Source organism: Seriola dumerili, unplaced genomic scaffold (genome assembly GCF_002260705.1).
Source record: "Seriola dumerili isolate Sdu_G_001 unplaced genomic scaffold, Sdu_1.0 BDQW01000674.1, whole genome shotgun sequence".
NCBI lineage: Eukaryota > Metazoa > Chordata > Actinopteri > Carangiformes > Carangidae > Seriola > Seriola dumerili.
Window position 1 is genome coordinate 1,537,658 of NW_019174929.1, and position 21,884 is coordinate 1,559,541.

A 21,884-nucleotide genomic window follows, 5' to 3' on the forward strand; every position below is an offset into this window, starting at 1 on the left:
TGTATACATCACATTAGGAAGTTTTGATGTGCCTCTTCCTGTGCTGATATGGGGGGCCTGTGAACCATATGTTTTCTACTGATAGGTGAGGTTACCATCCACAAGATGATAGTGGCAGATAAGTAAGTCAATGATTCACAAAATACTTCACATGTAAAGTCTGGATTTCCTCCCCTGCCACAAACTGGTATACATACATTTGGCAAAGTGTTTTAAGAGACTTGTCTCAGGAGACACTCAAAAAAGTATACTTATTCAGTAAGCAGCATAACTTTTGGTCCAAGTATATCTACTTATGCAACAGAAGCAAAAACACTGTGCTGTATAGGGTTTAAACCCTGTCACCAACCCCACCTCCACCCCAACAGAGTATTTGAGTACCTCTGTACACCATGCTAAAGTCTGAACGTAATTTGCCTCACTAACCTCTTATATGACACCATAAACTACTGTACTAGTAGTAGCCTACAACCTTCAAGGATAAATAAGATCCAAATAAACATGTATATATTTATATATCACTGGCTGTGGTATTGATTCCTATCCTTTTGTTGGGAAGAAAAAACCATTGGGCACCATTTTAAGAGGATTAACTGAAAAGTCGTTGCCTCTAATACAATAGATGGAGTACTGATTAAGTGTTAACAATTTCAGTCAGTAAGTTTAACTCATTAAGATATCTAGATTGTGTTTTGTAGTGATTATGTAAAGACTTTCACTAAAGTGCTTTAACTTGATGTGACCATCATAATGTGTAATCTAAAATGTCCCCCTACCTTTTTGTGTTTATTTTTCACTTTTAATCTGTTTGAAACTCACAGTACTTTGCAGAAACATAAGGCAGAGATGCCACACATTCTTCAGTTTTCTGAGGCAGTTGGTATGTTTTCTTGGCGATTTTAAATTCCAAGACCAAGATGTGATGTCCTTTTTCTGTTTCAGCAACAAGTTCTTTAAATTAATAATTTATTGTTTTACTGTCCAATTTTATCTTTTTAAAAAAAAGAAAGAAAAAAAAGTAACACCAGGCATTTCTTATCTCACTTGTTGACATAACTGGAATCTCTTTATTGTGAATGAAAGGTTTCTAATCATCATCTACTTTCACACACACACACACACACGCACGCACGCACGCACGCACACACACACACACACGCACGCAGAAGAAAAATCAAATCAATCAAATCAAACACTTAATGTTCTATATCAAAACCATTTAAATGGGCGTAGCCTATTATAACCTTTTATCTTTTGACAGAGGTAAGGTATTAGATATATTATTAGATATATTTTTTTTACTCTTACTGTAGTTTTTCTTCCTTTTACAATGAATGTTTCAATCATTCAGTGCACTTTAGCTTACTAAAACACATTTTCGTTCGTATTCATAGTTCACATTTAAACGTGACCTGGTTTATTTATTCTGTGTGGCAGTAGGAGTCTCATGCATACATTCTGTGTTTTTGTCAGTCCTCGCCTTCTGTTGAGTCAATCCGTTTAAATAAAGTTTGGATTTTTTCTGCAACTCCTTGGAATTGTGGGATTGCAATGGCTGCCGTCTTGCCTGTAAACATACGCGTCGTGTTTACGAAAGCGGTAGTTTAAATATTTTGCAGTGACAGTCGTAGGTCCCCAGTTTTATGATCCGATTAAAAGGCCATTAGCTGACCTAAAATCTTTAACTTAATTTGCGAGTTTCTGCATTTTAGACCCAAAGAAAACGCGGTAGGTCCTACAGTCCCCAGCTGGCCTCGGCTCAGCTAACGCTAGCTGCTCTATCTGAGGTACGTAATTGTTTCAGTGTGATTTAATTTGATTATTATGATACGGGGAAAATATAATAATTTCACTTACATGTTCTTCATTGACTCGTGGTTAATTGCCCTCACGTTTGCTCCTCTGAAACATGTCAGTAACAAACTAACTACTGCGGAACATCAAACTGTTCAACATTATTGTTGACGTATAATAAGAGATAGGAGAGCTACTATAAAACCTAGTCCTATTTGTGATCTTGGAGTAATGCACAACTGGGGATATTCTTGGCCAGAAATATGCTGATTGTCTGCATTTTGTTTTTTTGGGTTGTTTCTGTGTTAATCAATAGATTATATTACGTTGCGCCTTTGAACTGAAAGTAATTGTTCTGATGGTAAATAAGACAAAAACCATGAAACCATACTTATTCAAGTGGTTTATTACGAAATGGTAGTGATATATTTCTTGTTCCAGTATCTCATCTAATTAATTTTTTAAAAGGAAATTCTAAAATTTCACTGGCTCCAAGTTCTCAAATGTGAGTGTTTGCTGATTTTCTTAGTCATCTATGAGAGTAAACTGAATATCTTTAGGTTTTGGACTGCTGGTTGAACGAAATAAGCATTTTGAAAAAGCCACTTTTGACTCTGGAAACTTGTGATAGGCATTTGACACTATTATATAGCTATATTTATATAAATGATATCTTTTAGATTAGTAGTAGTAAATTAGATTAGTAGTAAATGATTTATCTAAAATAATATCACAGATTTATTGTTAATGAAAATAATCAAGCTGAAGCTTCTGAGAAACAATATCTGGGAAGTTAAGCTTCACATGGATTGTCAGAAACAACGGTTTAGTAGCACTACACATTTTCACCTCTTCTACATGTCATTATTTCCCTACAGATAATGGATGATGATGTGTCTATGCACAGGCTGGAAGGGACTGATCCAGCTGCTCAAGTTGGTGGTCTTATTGTAAAGAAGAAGAGTGCTGCTGTAGAGCCCCATGTTTTCCGGGCACCCACTCCACGCACATCTTTGCTGGGGTTAGATCTGCTGGCTGCCCAGAAAAGGAAAGAGCGTGAGAGTAAGGAGCAAGCAGATGCTAGTGGTGAAGACAAAAATAGAAAGAAGTCAAAGGTTTCCTCCTACAAGGACTGGGAGGAAGGTAAAAGTGACTCCGGGTCTGATGATGAAGACAGTGATAAGAACAAAGGTGCTAAGAAGGAGAGGTAAGTGTCACTGCTTCATAACAATATTTTGTTGAAAATTGTGGATAATGTATAATCAGATAGACAACACCCATCCCTCATGTCTCTGTGTTCAATGTTATGTGTTCAATATTAAATAAACCAGACATTATGAGATTAAAAAAAACATGCATTTAAAAATATACATGAATAAATAAACAAACAAAATATTTGTTATTTGTATATTTTATTCCATAATGTCACGCTGCCAAAATTTTGAGATGAAAAGTGAAGAAATGAAACGGTAATTGTGGAAAAAAAAATCTCATTTGTAATTTCGTAGTGTTTTATTTACTGGACCTCCCAGTTTTTTATCCTGCAAAATCCTCTTATAGAAAAAGGCCAGTTTACCATAGCAATGCAATCCAATACAAAATCAGGACTGTCGCTGAGTCATTGCAAAACATAATACCCTTTCTCTTTTAGTGTTTATGTATTTTTGCTGGAATATTCTTTGTTCCCCTTTTACTCATTTATTATTTTAGCAGCTGTAGTAGCATACTAATATGTAAGGTATGACTAATGTTTAATATTTCATTTTTGTCTTGGCAGCAGGAAGTATCGTGTGACTGGCTCTGAGACACCCTCAAACCCTGGGGGGGTCAGTGAAGAGTTCAGACGCAGACACCAGCAGAGAGAGAAAGACAGACGTGAGCATGGAGTCTACGCCTCCTCCAAAGAGGACAAGAACAGAGAAAAAGACAGAGAAAGGAGCAGAGATAAGGGCAGAGACCGAAGAAGTGAAAGAGGTGATTCTAAAGATGCGCAGTCATGTAGCAGTAATTGCATTTTAATGTGATTAGACTTTTGGTCATGGTCCAGCATCATTTATGAAGTTAAGATTCCAAACTTGTAAAATGAATGCATTTTGTTTTTGGACACATGTTACAACAATATGAAATTAAATATTGATGATGCTTCATTATTTTCCTTTTTTTTTTTTTTACCTTTATTTATTAAGTGTTGTTTATTTTTTAATTTTTTTAATTTAACTTAATTAGTAGATCAGTCAATAATGAAAGCAAATATTAACTCTGTTCAGCAGTCAGAGTTGCTGAGAGTAACTGTCCCTTGTCTCTGTCTGTCAGATGAGCGAGAGAGTAGTCACAGTCGTGGCAGCAGCAGCAGCCGGTCGGAGCGCGGGGAGCGCAGTGAGAGGAGTGAGCGGTCACAGAGAGATGGCTGGTCTGATCGCATCAGCCGGGGTAGTAAGAGAGATGAACCCGCGACACCACAGCATCGCCCAAGAGGTATTGTTGTTTATTATTTATTTTATTTATTACTTATTATTGTACCATTGTAATGATCTTACACAGCATCTTTAGTTAAATTGTTTGACTAAGCTGTCTTAATTTTAAACAGATGCTTTCACACCCTCACGCTCCAACTGGGATGAGGATGACAGTGGTTATGCCAGCTCAAGGCATTCCCAGTGGGAGTCTCCGTCCCCTGCCCCATCTCACAGAGAGTCAGATCGCTCAGAGCGAAGCCATCGTTCTGGCCGAGAGAGTGAGAGGAGGGAAAGGTAAAATAACCGTCATTCATTTTATCTCACATTCCCATTGCCCCCAAAGCTTTAGTTTTATTTGAAAAATCTACACAAAACTTGATGGTTCAATGCATAACGTCTGTCTGCTGTGTGCTTAGGTCAGTCCGAGGGCGTTACCCTGACGACACACCACTACCTACTCCATCCTATAAGTACAATGAGTGGGCCAATGACAGAAAGCATTTAGGTTCTACGCCTCGTTTATCACAAGGAAAAGGTACTACTCCAAAAAACAAGCCAGTTTATTCTCATATGCAAGATTTAAATGTTGTATGTCTGATACCATTTCTTACTCTGTCTCTTCTTCAGGTAGGAAAGATGGTGAGGGAGGAATTATGTTTGATAATGAGGATGAGAAAGAACAGTGGGAGGAGGACCAGAAGGTGAGTGGTAGAGTTATTCCTCATTTATGACGCATAGAAACTATTAACTATTTTCTGGTGGTAAGGTTTTTTTTTCTTTTTGACAACTCTTATTGTGGGTCACTGTTTTACAGCAAGCTGACAGAGATTGGTACATGATGGATGAAGGCTATGATGAGTTCCACAACCCTTTCACTTCCACTTCTGATGAATATATAAAGAAAAGAGAACAGATCCTTCAGAAGCAGACTCAGAAAAGAATATCTGCACAGAAGCGACAGATCAATGAGGTATAACCACAGTGCTTCATATCAACTTAATCAGAACTGTGTGTCTGCATGCACAGGAATATACTGGATGCATGTCAACAGATTTGTGTATTTGTCTTTTTAGTGCATCTCTCTGTGTTAGTATGGCTTTGTATCAAACTGTATTTCTTTCAGGATAATGAGCGATGGGAGACCAACCGTATGCTGACCAGTGGTGTGGTGCAGAGGTTGGAGGTGGATGAAGATTTTGAGGAGGATAATGCTGCTAAGGTTCACCTGCTGGTTCACAACCTGGTTCCTCCTTTCCTGGATGGAAGAATAGTCTTCACTAAACAGGTGACTAAGAGTAGAATATTTAATAACAGTTCAGTGCCTTACATCATATATTTTTGCCAGAACTATATTGAAGGATTTTGTTTTTAATCTAAATGTTTGTGTGTGTGTTTTCCTGCTGCAGCCAGAACCTGTCATTCCTGTGAAAGATGCTACCTCCGACATGGCCATTATCTCTCGAAAGGGCAGCCAGCTTGTCCGTAAACATCGTGAGCAGAAAGAACGCAAGAAGGTTGGCTGGATTAATAACTTAAATGAAAATGATTTACAGGATATGAGTGTTACTTTCAAACCAATGCAGAGGCTTGATGGAAAAAAGTGTATGTGACACTGCTTGACTTTGGTTTCAACAGGTTTTTTTTTTTTTTTTTTTTACAATACATAAGCAGGATTGGTCTAGGACTCTAGGGTTAGTATAAGATCGGTTTAAAATTACTATGACAGTCGTATATTAATGGAAAGTCCTCACAGACAGAAGTTCTGCAGTTCTCTGTTGAAAAAGCAATGGAAGTTACCTTGACCCTTTATAAGGTAACCAAATAATAAAGTCCGGCATGCTGAATAATTTTAAACTCAACACCAACAATTAATGAATAGTTGGGCATGTTTGGTGAAATGCAGGTTGTTCATTATTCTGCTACTGGTTGATGTATACATTTAAAGTTGAAACCAGTGTGCATTTCATCGTCATCATTGTTATGTCCATCTGTTTGCAGGACTATAAAAAAAGCAGATATGATCTTCATACTCTGCTGTTGAGAAATGTTAATGGGGTTTGTTGGTGCGCACTGTCCAGTTGATAATGCCAATGCTGTCTAACTTCATCACTTCAGTAAATAATTTATTCAAGATTACCCTACCTGCTTGATGGATGACATTTTCACTGCATACAACCATCAGCAATGTGAAACAACTTAACAAATGTGACACCAGATGCTTTGTCATCTCTTCTGTGTGTTGAATGTGCATGAAATTTCAATTTGAAGCTTTAATTTTCATAATTATATTACTTAATTTGAATAATTCTTTTTCAGGCACAGCACAAACACTGGGAATTGGCAGGCACCAAGTTGGGAGATATCATGGGGATCAAGAAGAAAGAGGAGGAAGATGTCTCTGGAGGCAAAGTCGTAGGCGAGGATGGCAAAGTAGACTACAGGTGACCAGACTGTCTATGCAAATTTTGGATCTAGATGACATTTCACAGTTTGTTTTTAATAATCCCCAGGCTTAACTCACAGAACTGTAGAGTGAGATTTTCCGACCTGCCACATTCGTTTTTTTGATTGCTCTGTTTCTCTGCCTTACAGAGCAGAGCAGAAATTTGCAGACCACATGAAGGAGAAGACAGAGGCCAGCAGTGAGTTTGCTAAGAAGAAGACTATCCTGGAACAGAGGCAGTACCTGCCTATCTTTGCTGTCAGGCAGCAACTTCTTAACATCATAAGGTATTTATACACAGACGGAGTGTTCGCATCAGAACTGTGATGAGTTATTCATAGATTGTGTTATAACTGTGACTGTTTCAATGTCTATCTGCAGGGACAACAGCATTGTGATTGTTGTTGGGGAGACGGGCAGTGGGAAGACCACTCAGCTGACCCAGTACCTGCATGAGGATGGCTACACCAGCTACGGCATGGTGGGTTGTACTCAGCCCCGGAGAGTGGCAGCCATGAGTGTAGCCAAGAGAGTCAGCGAGGAGATCGGCACCAGCCTTGGAGAGGAGGTGAGACAGCTGACTGGAGTGCCAGCAGTCTGCTTCTGTGTGTTGTTTGATCTCTGATTGTGAAAATATAATGGCAATCTCATATGGATCAATTTGCTGTATATTGAAAGATAATGCCCTAAATATTGATTTGAGCATAGGAGTTCACTCTGGCTATTGGTCATAACCCTCCCCTCGCTAATTTGTCTAATTTTGCTTATTTAACCTATTTTGGCGTCTGCGAAATTAATAAGAAGTATCATTTATTTATTGCAATTTTTTGAAATCTTGGCAGATGATAACATTTAGATGTCTTTAAACACAATTTAAGAACAGACTAACGCTGATGGCAATAGCTTTACAATTGTGTCCAACAGGTTTAAATAAATTCTTAATGATCTAAAATGACAAAGGAAACTTGAACCAGGATGTCACTTCAACATTGAACACTTTGATTAAGAACAGTAACTCTTGCTTTGTTTTTAATTTCAAATAAGTGCTTTCACAAATATAGTTAAACTGTGGACTTGAGTAGAATCTGAGTAGAGACACAGGTACCATGTCCTGTGTTTCTATATCTCTGCTATGAAGTTGATTGGAATGTCATGTGCAGTATGGTATTTAATGTATTATGTAATGACCAGTTTGAGCCCCCCCTCAATATTAAGTCATATATGGTGTAACACCACCATCTAGTGGACAAAATGAAAAACTTGCATGTCGCTGGCCTGAAAGAAAACAGTGGAGGTGCTTTAATATTATGTAAAGCTTGTCAAAAGGTGGCATTAGGTGGCATTTTTATTTGAATTAAGTGGCCTAATTTTCTGGTATGTTTTGTAATCACTATGCATATCATACTTTAAAGACTTTAAAGTACATACATATTATTCTCAGTTGATTACTGACTAATGATGTTGCCTGCAGGTGGGCTACGCAATCCGTTTTGAGGACTGCACATCAGAGAAAACTCTGATCAAGTACATGACAGATGGTATCCTGCTCAGGGAATCACTGAGGGAGTCAGACCTGGACCACTACAGTGCCGTTATCATGGACGAGGCTCACGAACGCTCCCTGAATACTGATGTACTGTTTGGCCTGTTACGTGAGGTCAGTAGACCACTACCCAACGCTCTTTAAAGATAGATTTCTTTTCATTTCCAAGACAGGCAGATGCTTGTACCGTTCGATTCAGTGATGATTTAATGATGTTCTCATTTTATCACTTCTGTCTACTGTTTCCTGCTAGGTTGTATCTCGACGCACTGATCTGAAACTCATAGTTACCTCTGCAACTATGGACTCAGACAAGTTTGCAGCGTTTTTTGGCAACGTACCCATATTCAATATTCCAGGAAGAACATTTCCTGTAGACATCTTATTTAGTAAGGTAGGTTTATGTTTCCATTCTAGTTTCTGTTCAGGCACTTACACTACATCCTCACTACATTGCATCTTTGACACTAGGACATTCTGCCAGCTTTAGATAATAGTAATAATTATTATTATTATTTCAAATATCAGGTGTTACAGCTCATATGTTATTTTTCTGAGCTTGTCTTAATAAGGCTCTAATATATATTTTTTTTCAAAATATGATCAGAGATTGTAATGAAATGTTAAACTTTTAAAAAATGATTTTGACCTTAAAAGTCTATAAAATAGACATAAGTATAGTAAAAATATTTATCACATTTAATAATACTTTCACTTCAGCACTCAGCTTTCTATTGAAATACCCTATAGACAATATATATACTGCAAATTGAAATGTGAAATAAACTTGGGCATATACCAGTAAAAAGCTTGTCTCTACTGTAGTGTAGATTGTGTTGAACTGATGTGTTGTGTGATGTGTAGACGCCTCAGGAGGACTATGTGGAGGCAGCAGTGAAGCAGGCCCTGCAGATCCATCTCAGTGGGTTGTTGGGAGACATCCTCATCTTTATGCCTGGGCAGGAGGATATCGAGGTGAGGGATGCGGCTGGTATTATCACTCAAGTGATTGTTTATTATTTATATTTTATATTATATAAACATATTGCATAAAGGACTGTGATTTGAATTTCATGTAAAAAAGGTGCTGCATAAATAAAAGAGAGATATTTTCCCTACAAATTTCTTCAATAAATAAAATGTCAGTTGACCAATAGGCCAATTTCCAAAAAATTTGATGTTGTTAAATATTATCTCCCCCATGGGCATACATTGTGTTTCTGCCTTTTACATGTTTGATTTTGGTACAATACAAAATGTTTTTGTACGTGGTTTGTACCAAATAACAAGTTACATTACAAATAAATTTAATAAAACTAAAGTAAAACATTATCTACTGTAAACTAACTAAACTAAGCAAACTGTCTACCATGTGGGACACATCTTGTCTATAATGTATACATATATTTTATATTTAACATATATCAAATTTTTTTTTTTTTTTTTTTAACATATTTTGTATGTTGACAGGGAACAAGAGATTGTCCATTTTGGGGTCTGAAGGGAATTAAAGTATTTTCTTTTCCCTGCAGGTGACATCAGATCAGATTGTAGAGCGGTTGGAAGACTTGGAGAATGCTCCACCTCTGGCTGTGCTGCCCATATACTCCCAGCTGCCATCTGACCTCCAAGCCAAGATCTTCCAGAAGGTTTCTATAAGTCATTGCTCATAATGTTATTCTTTTTTTTTTTTTTTTTTACTTTGAATGGATTGCCCTTATTTCCCATGCATGTCTACACTTTGTATTTTGAGTACATGTTATTGCCACAAGTGAGAAAACATAGCTGACCTCCTGCTGACAGCCTTTATTTTATTCTGTGCTAGGCTCCAGATGGTGTGAGAAAATGCATTGTTGCCACAAACATCGCTGAGACTTCCCTCACTGTGGATGGAATCATGTTTGTTGTGGATTCAGGGTACTGCAAACTCAAGGTACTTCATGTTGCAGTTTATGACAGATCTTTCTCGTGTTCGTCATTTAAGCTAACTGACACCATTTATCTTTTATTCATTTCTTTTTCTTTTTTTTTCTTCTTGAAAACAGGTTTTCAATCCTCGCATTGGAATGGATGCACTGCAGGTTTATCCCATCAGCCAGGCTAATGCCAACCAGCGTTCTGGCAGAGCAGGACGTACAGGACCGGGGCAGTGTTACAGGTGATAGTTAGGCACTTGTCTGCTGTCAGCATACACTGGCAGGCCCAAGCACATGCACACAGTCACATGCCAAGAGTGATGAGCTGGCAATAATGCATAGTTCATATTTTGCCACATTAGTATTTCCGCAAAGATATCTCCTAACTTTGGCTTTTTGTTATCAATACAGAGAGTAGGGCTGCACAATTATAGGTAAAATGTTATTCATAATTTTTTTTATCAGAATTGAGACATATCCTCTCATTATTACTGCATTATTTATTTTCTTTAGGAAAATAGAAAAACACACATTTCACATTTCACACACACAACTAATCTCATTTCTCACAATGTAAATGAAACATACACTATGCTGTATGATCTACCGTGACTGTGTAGAAAAAGGACATTAAAAACCTTGATCAGAATCCTTTTTTGGAAGTTAACTATGTAATAAATCAACATTTTAAGGCCTTAAACAGGAACGGGGGCATGTTTATTTATTCCTGCCCCAGACTACACATGCTGTGGTGCAACCAACAATGTGCCGGTGATAGTAAAACATGAGTGACAAACTGTGAATCATGAATTTTTGCTGCCTGCCACACTTTCTAGTTGTATAAGTTGCTCCCAGCAGCGGCATTTCATGATCTAGCTGACTCATATGGCTTTTAATTTCACTATGACACTCACATAGTTTTGTTTTCAAATCATCACGTGGTGTAACACAGCTCTGTCATTTGTTGTAACAAATGTTGTAAGAAAAGCTAATGCTAATGCAGACATTGCAGGATTGTTATCTAAAAATCAGATTGAAGAGGGTTGTGAGTCAAGGTTATGATTCAAAAACGATTAATTGTGCAGCCCTAACTGAGAAAAAATTCATCCTGAGAGCAGGAACATACATTACTTTCCCACTTGAGTGTCTATCTTAGTTCACATTCTTTACATGGCTTACACAGCTTTACACAGACTACAGTTAAGGTGTTGTAGTAGCTTTGAGTGTGTGAGTGTGTGTGTGTGTGTGTGTGTGTGTGTGTGTGTGTGTGTGTGTGTGTGTGTGTGTGAGATTGCACAGAGTGAGTCACGCTGATTTGCTCCACACGTATGGAGAATTCCCCACTCAAAGACCCTTTTAGCTGTGACTGCAAGCACTCACACACAAGCTCAAATACTCCATATACATTCAAATCGTTCTGCAATTATAGACTACCACATCAGACAGCTGTAATTGTTGAGAAAGTTTTAAGTCAGGCTCTGGATGTTTCCCTGAATAAGTTGAAGCTTCCTGAGTTTTCCTTTGCAACGGATCTTCATCTGATGTCTATTGTTTAGTTCAAATCCCACTGACATGTCTGCCCATATTAGAGAACTAAATCATTTACATCGTGCCACATAACAAGATGGCCCATAAAACCATATTCTCTATCCCTGTTTGTACATTATTTCAGTTTGTCAAAAATAGAGAAAAAGAATAGACAAACATCTGTATGTTTCACTTGTTCAGATTAAACCGATTTTACACCCACTTTGTCTATGTCCACCTGTGTCTCTGTGCCCTCCTCTCTGTCCAGGCTCTATACTCAGAGTGCTTTTAAGAATGAGATGCTGACTACCACCATACCAGAGATTCAGAGGACCAACCTGGCTAATGTAGTCCTGCTGTTGAAGTCTCTGGGTGTCCAAGATTTGCTCCTCTTCCACTTCATGGATCCACCACCTGAGGACAATATGCTCAACTCCATGTACCAGCTCTGGATCTTGGGCGCTCTGGACAACACAGGTGGGTGGTGAACAGGGGTTGGGATTACCAGAAACATCATTCTATGTTATAATGATACATACATCTATAGTGTATCATTTTCAGTATGTTGAATATTAGTTTTTTAATTGTGAAGATTTCTTTCTTATCTTTGTCTCATGTGATAGTAATATTTTTGTGGTTTTGATTGTTCGTAGAGCGCATATATATATGTGTGTGTGTGTGTATGTATATATGTATGTGTGAGTGTGTGTGTGTGTGTGTGTATTTCTTTTTTTATTGCAGCTAAATGGCATTGTAAAGTAGACAGGCCCAAAACAGTCACATAAATAACTAACATTAAATTTGGTATTTCTGAATGCAAATGTGCTGTGACTGACGTGTATTGTAAAACCAATTTATATTTTGCACACCATTCAGTGTACATTTAAATACAGTATTATAATTAATTGATGAATTTCAACAAATTCTTGCTGGTAATGTTTCATAATTGCCAAACAAAATCTTATCCCATCCCCCTTTTTGTATTACTAGTAGTAGCAGGTGGTACCTAGCCTAGAGCAGTGTTATACAGTACATACAGTAATTGTATACAGTAGGGCCAAACAACAAAATCATCCTCCTTTTCAGATGAAAATGAAGATGCGACATAGATTATTGTGGACTTGAGCTGCTACATAGTGATGCTGACACCGCAAACACAGACAGGAGACTAGCTTCTGTAAAGGATGCTGCAGTGATGATGCAGACACTGCAAACAGGCCTGGAGGAGGTAGTTGTGAGGTTTAGCCAGTGGAGTAATTGCCTAGTAACTGATCCTGTGTTTGATTTGACTGGTCGGGTCTCATTTCTGTCTCATCCTTAGCCAGATTCCAGGGGATTTAGGGATTTGGGGATAAGGGGGGACTTTTGATGATTCCCTGTATGGTGTGTTAACAGCAGATTATCTCTGATTAAGGCTTACCTGCCCCAAACTGGCTGCTCTGCTTCTCTGCTTTTCCTCCTCATAAGCTTCTTAGACTCTGTCGTCTAATCATTTAAATCAGAACTGGCAAAGTTTTTGATCTCGCTCTTTTTTTCTCTACAAGTATTCTCAGCTGTCAGCAGTTCATCCTCCTCTCTCATGGTGATAGACAAATAAGTGTCACATTATGCTTGCTTCACCCTCACGCCAGAAGGCTTTTGATGGAAAAGAAGCTTATCACTTGGCTTATGCTTGTCCTTTCTACATTTTTCACATCTCACGCACTTGTGTGACCTTGTAATTGTGTTCTCTTTTGCCCTCTCAGGTGCTTTGACACCGACAGGGCGTCTGATGGTGGAGTTTCCCCTCGACCCCGCCCTCTCTAAGATGCTGATTGTGTCATGCGACATGGGCTGCAGTGCTGACATCCTCATCATTGTCTCCATGTTGTCTGTGCCGGCCATCTTCTACAGACCTAAGGTACGTCTCGTTTGATACACTTACAGCATGACTGAAATACCTACCGTTCAATATCCACTTACTGTAAAGTGTCAGTACAAAATAGATTGGAGGCTGCCAACCTTATTGTTATACATTTTTTAAGAATCCATTTGTATTAATGTATTTTGTTGTGCTAAAATAGCCATAACCCATACTTTTGTGTTTACAGTGGATCCCATTGACTACTTGTATGTGAAGGGCGTCGCTCACAGTGATGAAACCGCAGAGAATTATGATCTGACCCTGCAGTTCTCCTCAGCTCTATTGCCCCTTGTAACATTTTTCAGCTGATTGTTTAGGTTTTACAGCCTATAAAAATACTGTTGTGGTTCACTCTCACTACTCTCATAGCCTTATTTTTGGCTGTAGCAGGCAGCTGTTCTCAGTGAAAAGGCACTAAAATCCCACCGTACACTACCTGCTCAGCACCAAACAGCAGACACGGTTAGAGACTAGCTGGTGAACATAGTGGAAAATAAAGCGTGAACATTGGACTTAAATTTGCTAGGTGCGCAAGAAACATGACTCCAAATGAATACTAATGTTGTTCCATATCTGATGGATGAGTACATATGCAAGTGTTTGCTAATAAATTTGCTGTATCATCTTTAAAGGTGGCATCTATCTATGTTGAGTTCACAGCTCGTTTACATGGACAAAAATTTCTTATTGCGTGTTGCGTTGCAGGGTCGTGAGGAGGAGAGTGACCAGGTGAGGGAGAAATTCTCAGTCCCAGAGAGCGACCACCTCACCTACCTTAACGTCTACATGCAGTGGAAGAACAACAATTACTCGAGCATCTGGTGCAATGAGCACTTCATCCACACCAAGGCCATGCGCAAGGTCAGACTACCACAAATGGATGGAAACCTGTCATTCATTTTTCACTCGTTAAATTCCTGCAGGTCTCACAGTTTAAATTTTGATTTTAAGCCAACTGTTTGCTCAGTACTGTCTAACAACAGGTAGCACTGTTTTTCTATATGATTCCACTTCAAATGCACACTGTTTTTATACAGGTGCGCGAGGTGCGTTCCCAGTTAAAGGACATCATGGTACAGCAGAGAATGAATCTGGTTTCCTGTGGCTCAGACTGGGACATCATCAGAAAGTGCATATGTGCTGCTTACTTCCACCAGGCTGCCAAGCTCAAGGTACTTTCTGCACTCTGGGTTTTCCTCAGTTAATATGTTACGCCTAGTGGCAACTGGTTGTGGCAGATTTATAGCAGCATAATTACAGAGTGGTGAAATATCCCTTCTGGCCTCACATTAATACAGCGCTAAGATCTGAAAGGGAATTTGAAATCATGACTATATAATCAAGGCTCTCAGTTTGACTTATGAGTTGCCGGCTAACCCAAGCGATCGTAGCAGTGTTGGATATACTTAAAATTCATTTTCCTGCTGCCTAAGCCAGGTGAAGAAGCAAATTAGCCCAGATGACCTGCTTTGCTCTGACCTTAAAGTGCACCCGTAGATGCAGGCACAAACACACACACACACTTAGACCAATACACACAGTTAAACTTTAGCACACTAAAGCACACAGGGTCCCATTTTCCTCATCCATAAATTCTGAATCGCACATATAATTTGTTATTTATGCATGTGTTTGCTCCCAGGGCATTGGGGAATATGTGAACGTGAGGACAGGCATGCCATGCCACCTCCATCCTACCAGCTCCCTGTTTGGTATGGGCTACACTCCTGACTACATCATCTACCACGAGCTTGTCATGACCACCAAGGTAAAGAATCTGTCCACTACAGAACATAGCCAACATGAAAACAATTAATGATGTACTGTATGTGTTGTTGATGTTCAACTTGTGCTTTGTGTTGTAGGAGTACATGCAGTGTGTGACTGCAGTGGATGGGGAGTGGCTGGCAGAACTGGGGCCCATGTTTTATAGCATCAAACATGCAGGAAAAAGCAGACAGGTAAGGCAAGACATGGCTGGTATATGCTCAATGCATATTAGGTTAATTTACAACACGGACAACAGTATGTAGACAGGAATGACCACGTTTGTGTACCTTTTGATGTGGGGCTGATCTTCATGAGGGATATTTTAGACTATTGGTTTGTGACCCCTTACAAGGAAGCAGTGGCCCCTTGTCACTGGTATGCAACCATTCTTTGACTTGAGCATATGAAGGAACCCACAGTGGGGCATCCTGACCTTTCAGCCTTTTGGACAATAGTGTTGCAACAGTTTAGGGAAAATGTTGCCCCTGTGCAGAAAGCCATATCTATAAAAAAGGGATTTTCCCACTTTGGTGTGGAAGGACTTGACTGGTTGGCACTTTTGGGATGAACAGGAACACTAACTGTGACCCAGACCTTATTGCCCTTTTAAGTGGTCAACAACACCACCAGCATATGAAGGTACAACCTTGTGCATCTGTCTGCTGTATTGACTAAAATGTATCTTGTCCTATTTTTCTTTATACCTTCCTCATCTGTTTGGGTTGCTCTTCCAGGAGAACCGTCGGCGGGCCAAGGAGGAGATCACCAACATGGAGGAGGAGATGGCCATGGCTGAGGAGCAGCTGAGAACGCGTCGAGAGGAGCAGGAGAAGAAGAGCAACACTGGGAGTGTTAAGTAAGTCAGCGACCATCTCTCTTCCTTTTGGTTCCTCTTCACACACGGGCCTCATCCAACAATAGTTTCCCATGGCCCTCATTTTCCATACACAGTCAAGATAGAAACGTTTAATTTACCTACCTCACTGCCAATCCATATCTTCACTCACCCCTCCTCCTCCTCCTCTCCCACTCTCTCTATTCCAACTCTCTCACTCTTCATGATGAGCTTTTCTCACCTCTGGTCCCTCCAGACGAGACAAAAAGAAATAATATTGACTCCTGGCTGACCCCCATTACTGCAGCAATTTAAATTGTGCCATACCAGAGCAGAGAAAGGAGGGGAACGTTCATTTTCAAATTAGACCAAAAAATTAATTTCACACCCATCCAGGAGCTTTACACAGAGAAATAATTTTATAAAGACAGATTTAAAAAAGAACTTTTATAGTTAATTAATCAGCTGGTTTATCTGTCTTGAGTTTGTGTGACGACGCCTGTGACAGATCTTTTAAAAATAATCACACTCGAGCTATAGGATTAAGAATTAGATTTAAGCAGAGGAAGTTCAATGTGTGATAATGAACATTGAAGGCTCTCCTGGGCTCTTGGTTTCCTTTGTCCTCCGACAGGCCTCATAAGCATCTCCTCTATGAGTTCAGTGTGACCAGGATGAAATAATTTGTCGGGTACGCCTTCATGTGCCAGCTGCTCATCACCTGTCTCCCTGCTCACCAGCACAGATTAGTGGTGTGAATTAGTAAATGGCCCAGTCATCTGTTTTGTGTATAAATGTAGAACTATGTGAGTGAGTGTTTTTAGAATCACGTCAGTGGCAAGAGCTGGAAGTGGGGGTCCCTTGTTGTTCCATATGAGGCACTTCAAGGACAAAGCCTTAATGTGTAAGCAGAGCTGGGTATTGAACCTCAATACTTTTTTTGATATGCAGTTTTGGACTGTGGGGTCGACAAAAAACATTTTAAGATGTCACTTTGGGCTTTAGGAAAATCTGATGACATTATTCACCATTTCCTGACATTTTACAGACTAAACAATTAGTTGATTACTCAAGAAAATATTCTGCAGATGAATTGATAAAAAAAAAAAAAAGTTAGTTGTAGCCCTTCTGTCAAGTACTGAAGAGGTGGCATCAAGTCCACAGTTAGATTTGCACTACTCTTTACTTATTCTGTAGAAGCAGTTTCTGATAAAATTACAATTTTCCACATTTCAAATAATACAAAGGCCTGTGTATGCTTCACATTTTTGCCGGCCATTTTTGACTGCAGGGTGTATAGGTATATAGAAAATCAATTAAAATCACAATGTGCATCAAGTGAATGTGCCTTTAATATTTGTCAAAGTTAGACTGTTATCATGTGGTAATTCCAATTTAGTTACATATGAATTTGAAAAGTCTGAATTTCGACTCGACAATAATATATTTGATGAATGCAGGCCTAATAGATTTTTTATATTGTACATAAATGAACAGAAACCAGTGGATACCTACAGTATATGGGTGGGGAAAAAAAACATTCCAATGTCTAAAACACAGTAGTTTGATTTGCTAAATTGTAATTTTTTAATATACACTATCTATATCTGTAGTAAATAGAAAAATGAAAAAAATGGCAGACGCAAATCTGTGTTCAAATCTGAGTACTACATGTACATGTCTACACGTGTGCACTGCTGTTGTGGAACTAGTAGAAGCTTATGTATGGAGAGAAACGATTATTTCTCCTGAAGGGAACAGAGAGAGGGGGACACAGTGACAGAAGGGGGTTATGGCCTGATGGTGGTAATTGCTGCAGGTGTGTGTGTGTGTGTGTGTGTGTGTGTGTGTGTGTGTGTGTGTGTGTGTGTGTGTGTGTGAGGAAGAGAGAGAGATGAGAGAAGTGTGGGCAGTGTGAGGGTGTCACGCTGCTGTAATTAAAGATGATAGATTGTGCTGTCAGAGGCGTCAGGCTCTACGTCCCAACACTCTTCACAGAGACACCAGCCTGTCTTTTCACTCTCCTCCAGTCTTGCTGCTTTCATGTTCACATTCAGCTGCACAGGCCAGCCTTTCCCACACCTTTAGCTTTTTAAAAAAAAACAAAAAAAAAAAACAGTTACTTTCCTAATGTAAGTGAAGTAAAACAGTAAAGAATTTGGTGGAATTGTCACAGCAAATAAAACTTATCTTGCTTCTGATTTTGTCTAACTCAGGGCAGTGAAAATCTGCACACCAGGAAGAAGAGAGCAGACCCCCATGACACCCAGACGCACCCCTGCCCGATTTGGACTGTAAAATTCCTCCCTGAAGTTAAAGCCCACCAACCATGTTGGCTCCTTAGAACTCATTGTCATCCAGACGTGGACCACACCAGCACAAAGAAACACTGTAACTTCCAGCTGCCATTTGTCCCTGCAAGCATGGCCAGAATCAACTGCAGTTCATGTACAGACCACTAGAGTGAGAACTTGTATAAGGCACAAGGCTCAAAGATGAGCCAGGACCATCAAAATGCCTCCCTACACCTTCATCAGCCAGCTGTTTCCATAAAACATTTTAAGGAAGACTAAAGGATGTGTTTTTTTGTATATACGGTATTTATATGTGGTCATTACCAGAAAGTGTTTTTACAGATGTATGAACATAATGATTTTACCTGCATTAGAAACATTTAATTTTCTATATGCTGTTGCATTTTTTTCCACCATGAGTATGTTGTCAGAGGGAGGCTGATAGATAGTGATCTAATTTCAATGTTACCTGTGTCTTGTGTCCATGCATTTACTAGTTCTTGTACAGTTGCAGCTTGAACAGTGTGTGCCACCATGAAGTGCTCCTTGACACACTGAAGCACTATTCAAACTGTACTTGTGGCATGAGTGTCTTCACGCTCTATATTTGTATTGCAATACCCCCTAACACACACACACACACAACACACTCATGCAGGCTTAGGCAATTGACCTTTTTGTACTTTGAGTTACCCTTGTTCCAACAATGTAATGTACCACAGCTTTGCTTCATACAAAACATCACCACGCTGGATTAAACATAATCAACTGTTTTATTTTCACGGTTCTTCTGTTCATAAAAAGTGCACAGTTTTCTTTGTGGTTTTCCTCTGAACGTTTGCAAACAAATCTTTTAAATGGGTCAACAATGTGCTTTTGTTGATGTTCGCCCTCCGCTGCCCTCTCAGCTGATCAGAATATCATGCAGCTTCAGATAGACTGGTCTGTCTGTAACAAAACAGTTCAGTGAAGGCCATGTTTGGATAGTGACAGTGGTTCTGTTTTCTCTTTTCTACATGGAACTCAGACAACAGGGGGACAGCTAATGGATTTTTTTTCTCTCAACATCTTTTGTAAAAGGAAAAAAAATAAATGTTAGCTATTTTTCTAATCTAAGGTGATTTCATTTAATGTTGTAGTTACTAATGTGTCTTTTTGTGCACTGCAAGGGCCTAAAATAATGATGTCATTTTGAAGCATTTCAAGTTAATTTGCACTGGCATGAATGATGGCTCAATAAGTGAAAGCGATGCAAATTATTAAGTGGCACGGGGCTCTTGAGTGAATGCTCGCTTATGTATCTATAAAAGCAAAACAATGGTGAATGGTTTATTTCACAGTTCCCAGCTGTGCACATGCACTATGTCCACTATCCTTTTCTACAGTCAGAGACTTAATCAGGCACCGCAAAGGTAACAACACTTCAGTGGTGTAACAAACAATTATTTTCATTATCTATTGAGCTGCCGATTACTTCCAGATTAATAGTTTTTATCTTAATATTTCAAAAACTAGTGAAATCCCGATTATAATTTCTTTGAACCCAAGGGGATTTTTTCAGTATCGATTTATTGTTCGGTTTATAAAATGTTAGAAAATAGAGAAATCGCTTTTTTATAAAATCCAAGGTAACATGTTAAACATGCAAAGCTGCAGTACCTCACAACTGAGAAGCTAAAACCCAATATTGTTTGACATTTTTGCTTAAACAATAACTTAAATGGAGCAACTTAAATGATTATCAAATACTTGCAGATTAATTTTCGACTGATAAGTTGTTTCAGCTCTGTTTCAAACTGCTCACTGTTCGATTAACAATACAAACCTCAAAAGATACATTTACTATCACATAACAAAGAAAATCAGCAAATACATCTGTAAAGCTGAAACTGCGTTTGACATTTTTGATTGAACAATGACTTAAACAATTAATGGATTATCAAAACAGTTGCTGAGTTTTTTTCTGTGAACTGAATAGTTGTAGAAAAAGTAGCTTAAAATTGCTAGTTTTTTTCAACTCATTACCCAAATCCAAAGATATTAAGTTAACTATCATTCGACAAAAAAAACAGCAAATCCTCACATTTTAGAAGCTGATATAATTATATAATTAATTTTCTGTCAATCAAAAGCTACTTATCTCTACAAAACTTGTTCATCCAAATGAAAATACATGATGGAGACACTGATTAGTAGGTTGAGGAAGGACTTCACATCATCAGAAGTATTCCAATAGTCAACTGCTGCATATGATAAACTTTTTCTTACAGCAAGCTTGAGGTCTTGGGACTTGGTAGCACAATATGTAAATACAAATACGACACAACCTAAACACAGCAACGTCCTGTGAGCTGCATAATGAAATTCGCGGAATGGTTGTTGTCATTGTCAGCTTCACAATTGTGAGCTGAGGCAAGTGAAACTGATCAGAGAGAAACAAAAAGCTCGGGTCCGTCCCTCCCTCGCTCAGGCTCTCGCACCCACAGATGTCACACATCTACATGAGTGATCCCGGGGCTTTGAAACCCCTCAGCTGTAAAGATGTTGATATGCTTTAGATGAAGAGCCAGGCTATATGTGGGTGGATCTTGGGTCTGGCTTTATTGAAGCTGTATGTAAATCTTGAGGTCACAAGACTGCTGAACAAAAGCCTGGATGGTGTTCCAGTGTCTTCATCACGGTTATGCTGACATTTCTTGATGCCTCTCAGCTGAAACCAGTCTTACTAGCTGGCATCAATTTGGAGGAGGAAAGACAAAAAGAAGCTGGCCTGCCTGTGATTTCTTCAAATGTAGTGTGCAAAAACTCGCTGTGTTTTTCTCTTAGCTGAATCCCTCTGCTACTCTCCTTTCTTGTTGGTCAGTGGATAGTCTGTCGCAGTGTAACCCTTATGCAAATAACCATGATTATGAGCGTTCCCTTGACCCCCTCAATTCTCCAAGTCCTCTTGATTGAGTGTGGCAGGCGGAGGAGGGGATGGATATAATGGACTCCACCAACTTTAATGAGACAAATCTCAGCTATGGGCTGACATTTTGAAATAGTCCTTGTGAATGACAGTGTCAGCAGTCACCTTTACCAAAGCTTTCCAGGGAAGGTCCCTGTAATGATGGAAGGAATTAAAATGGCCTCCAAGGCGCTGGAGATAGGAGCCACAGGATTATGGTGCAAAGCCACGCCTCTTAAATGAGCTCTTCTGCCACACCCCAAATAAAGAAGCTGCCTTTTCATAAGAGTACAGCTCTCCTCTGCTGACTACATATCGTCACCCTGAGATTTGATGGAGGGATTACGGTGAATGTTAGTTGTTGAACACTGTGAGATTTGTTGAGATGAGCTGTCCCTCACATTAACTGCCCCACCCTTCCCTTGCTCTCATCCCTCCCCCTTGTTTTTGTGTCTG

At 39.1% G+C, this 21,884-nt stretch overlaps 1 protein-coding gene across 1 annotated transcript; it reads left to right on the forward strand.

Moving 5' to 3' along the window:
• Window positions 1-1,568: 1,568 nt before the first annotated feature.
• dhx38 (DEAH-box helicase 38) lies at window positions 1,569-19,253 on the forward strand. The gene is made up of 27 exons (XM_022765365.1): window positions 1,569-1,787; window positions 2,673-3,001; window positions 3,572-3,768; window positions 4,108-4,269; window positions 4,382-4,544; window positions 4,667-4,785; window positions 4,878-4,951; window positions 5,065-5,220; window positions 5,374-5,535; window positions 5,657-5,764; window positions 6,567-6,691; window positions 6,843-6,980; window positions 7,075-7,261; window positions 8,165-8,350; window positions 8,490-8,630; window positions 9,101-9,211; window positions 9,769-9,885; window positions 10,062-10,169; window positions 10,282-10,394; window positions 11,948-12,156; window positions 13,425-13,579; window positions 14,288-14,443; window positions 14,620-14,754; window positions 15,225-15,350; window positions 15,448-15,543; window positions 16,087-16,208; window positions 18,404-19,253. Exons 2-27 carry the CDS (start codon window positions 2,676-2,678, stop codon window positions 18,483-18,485), a joined length of 3,774 nt encoding a protein of 1,257 aa, XP_022621086.1. The 5' UTR covers window positions 1,569-1,787; window positions 2,673-2,675; the 3' UTR covers window positions 18,486-19,253.
• The last annotated feature ends 2,631 nt before the right edge of the window (window positions 19,254-21,884 follow it).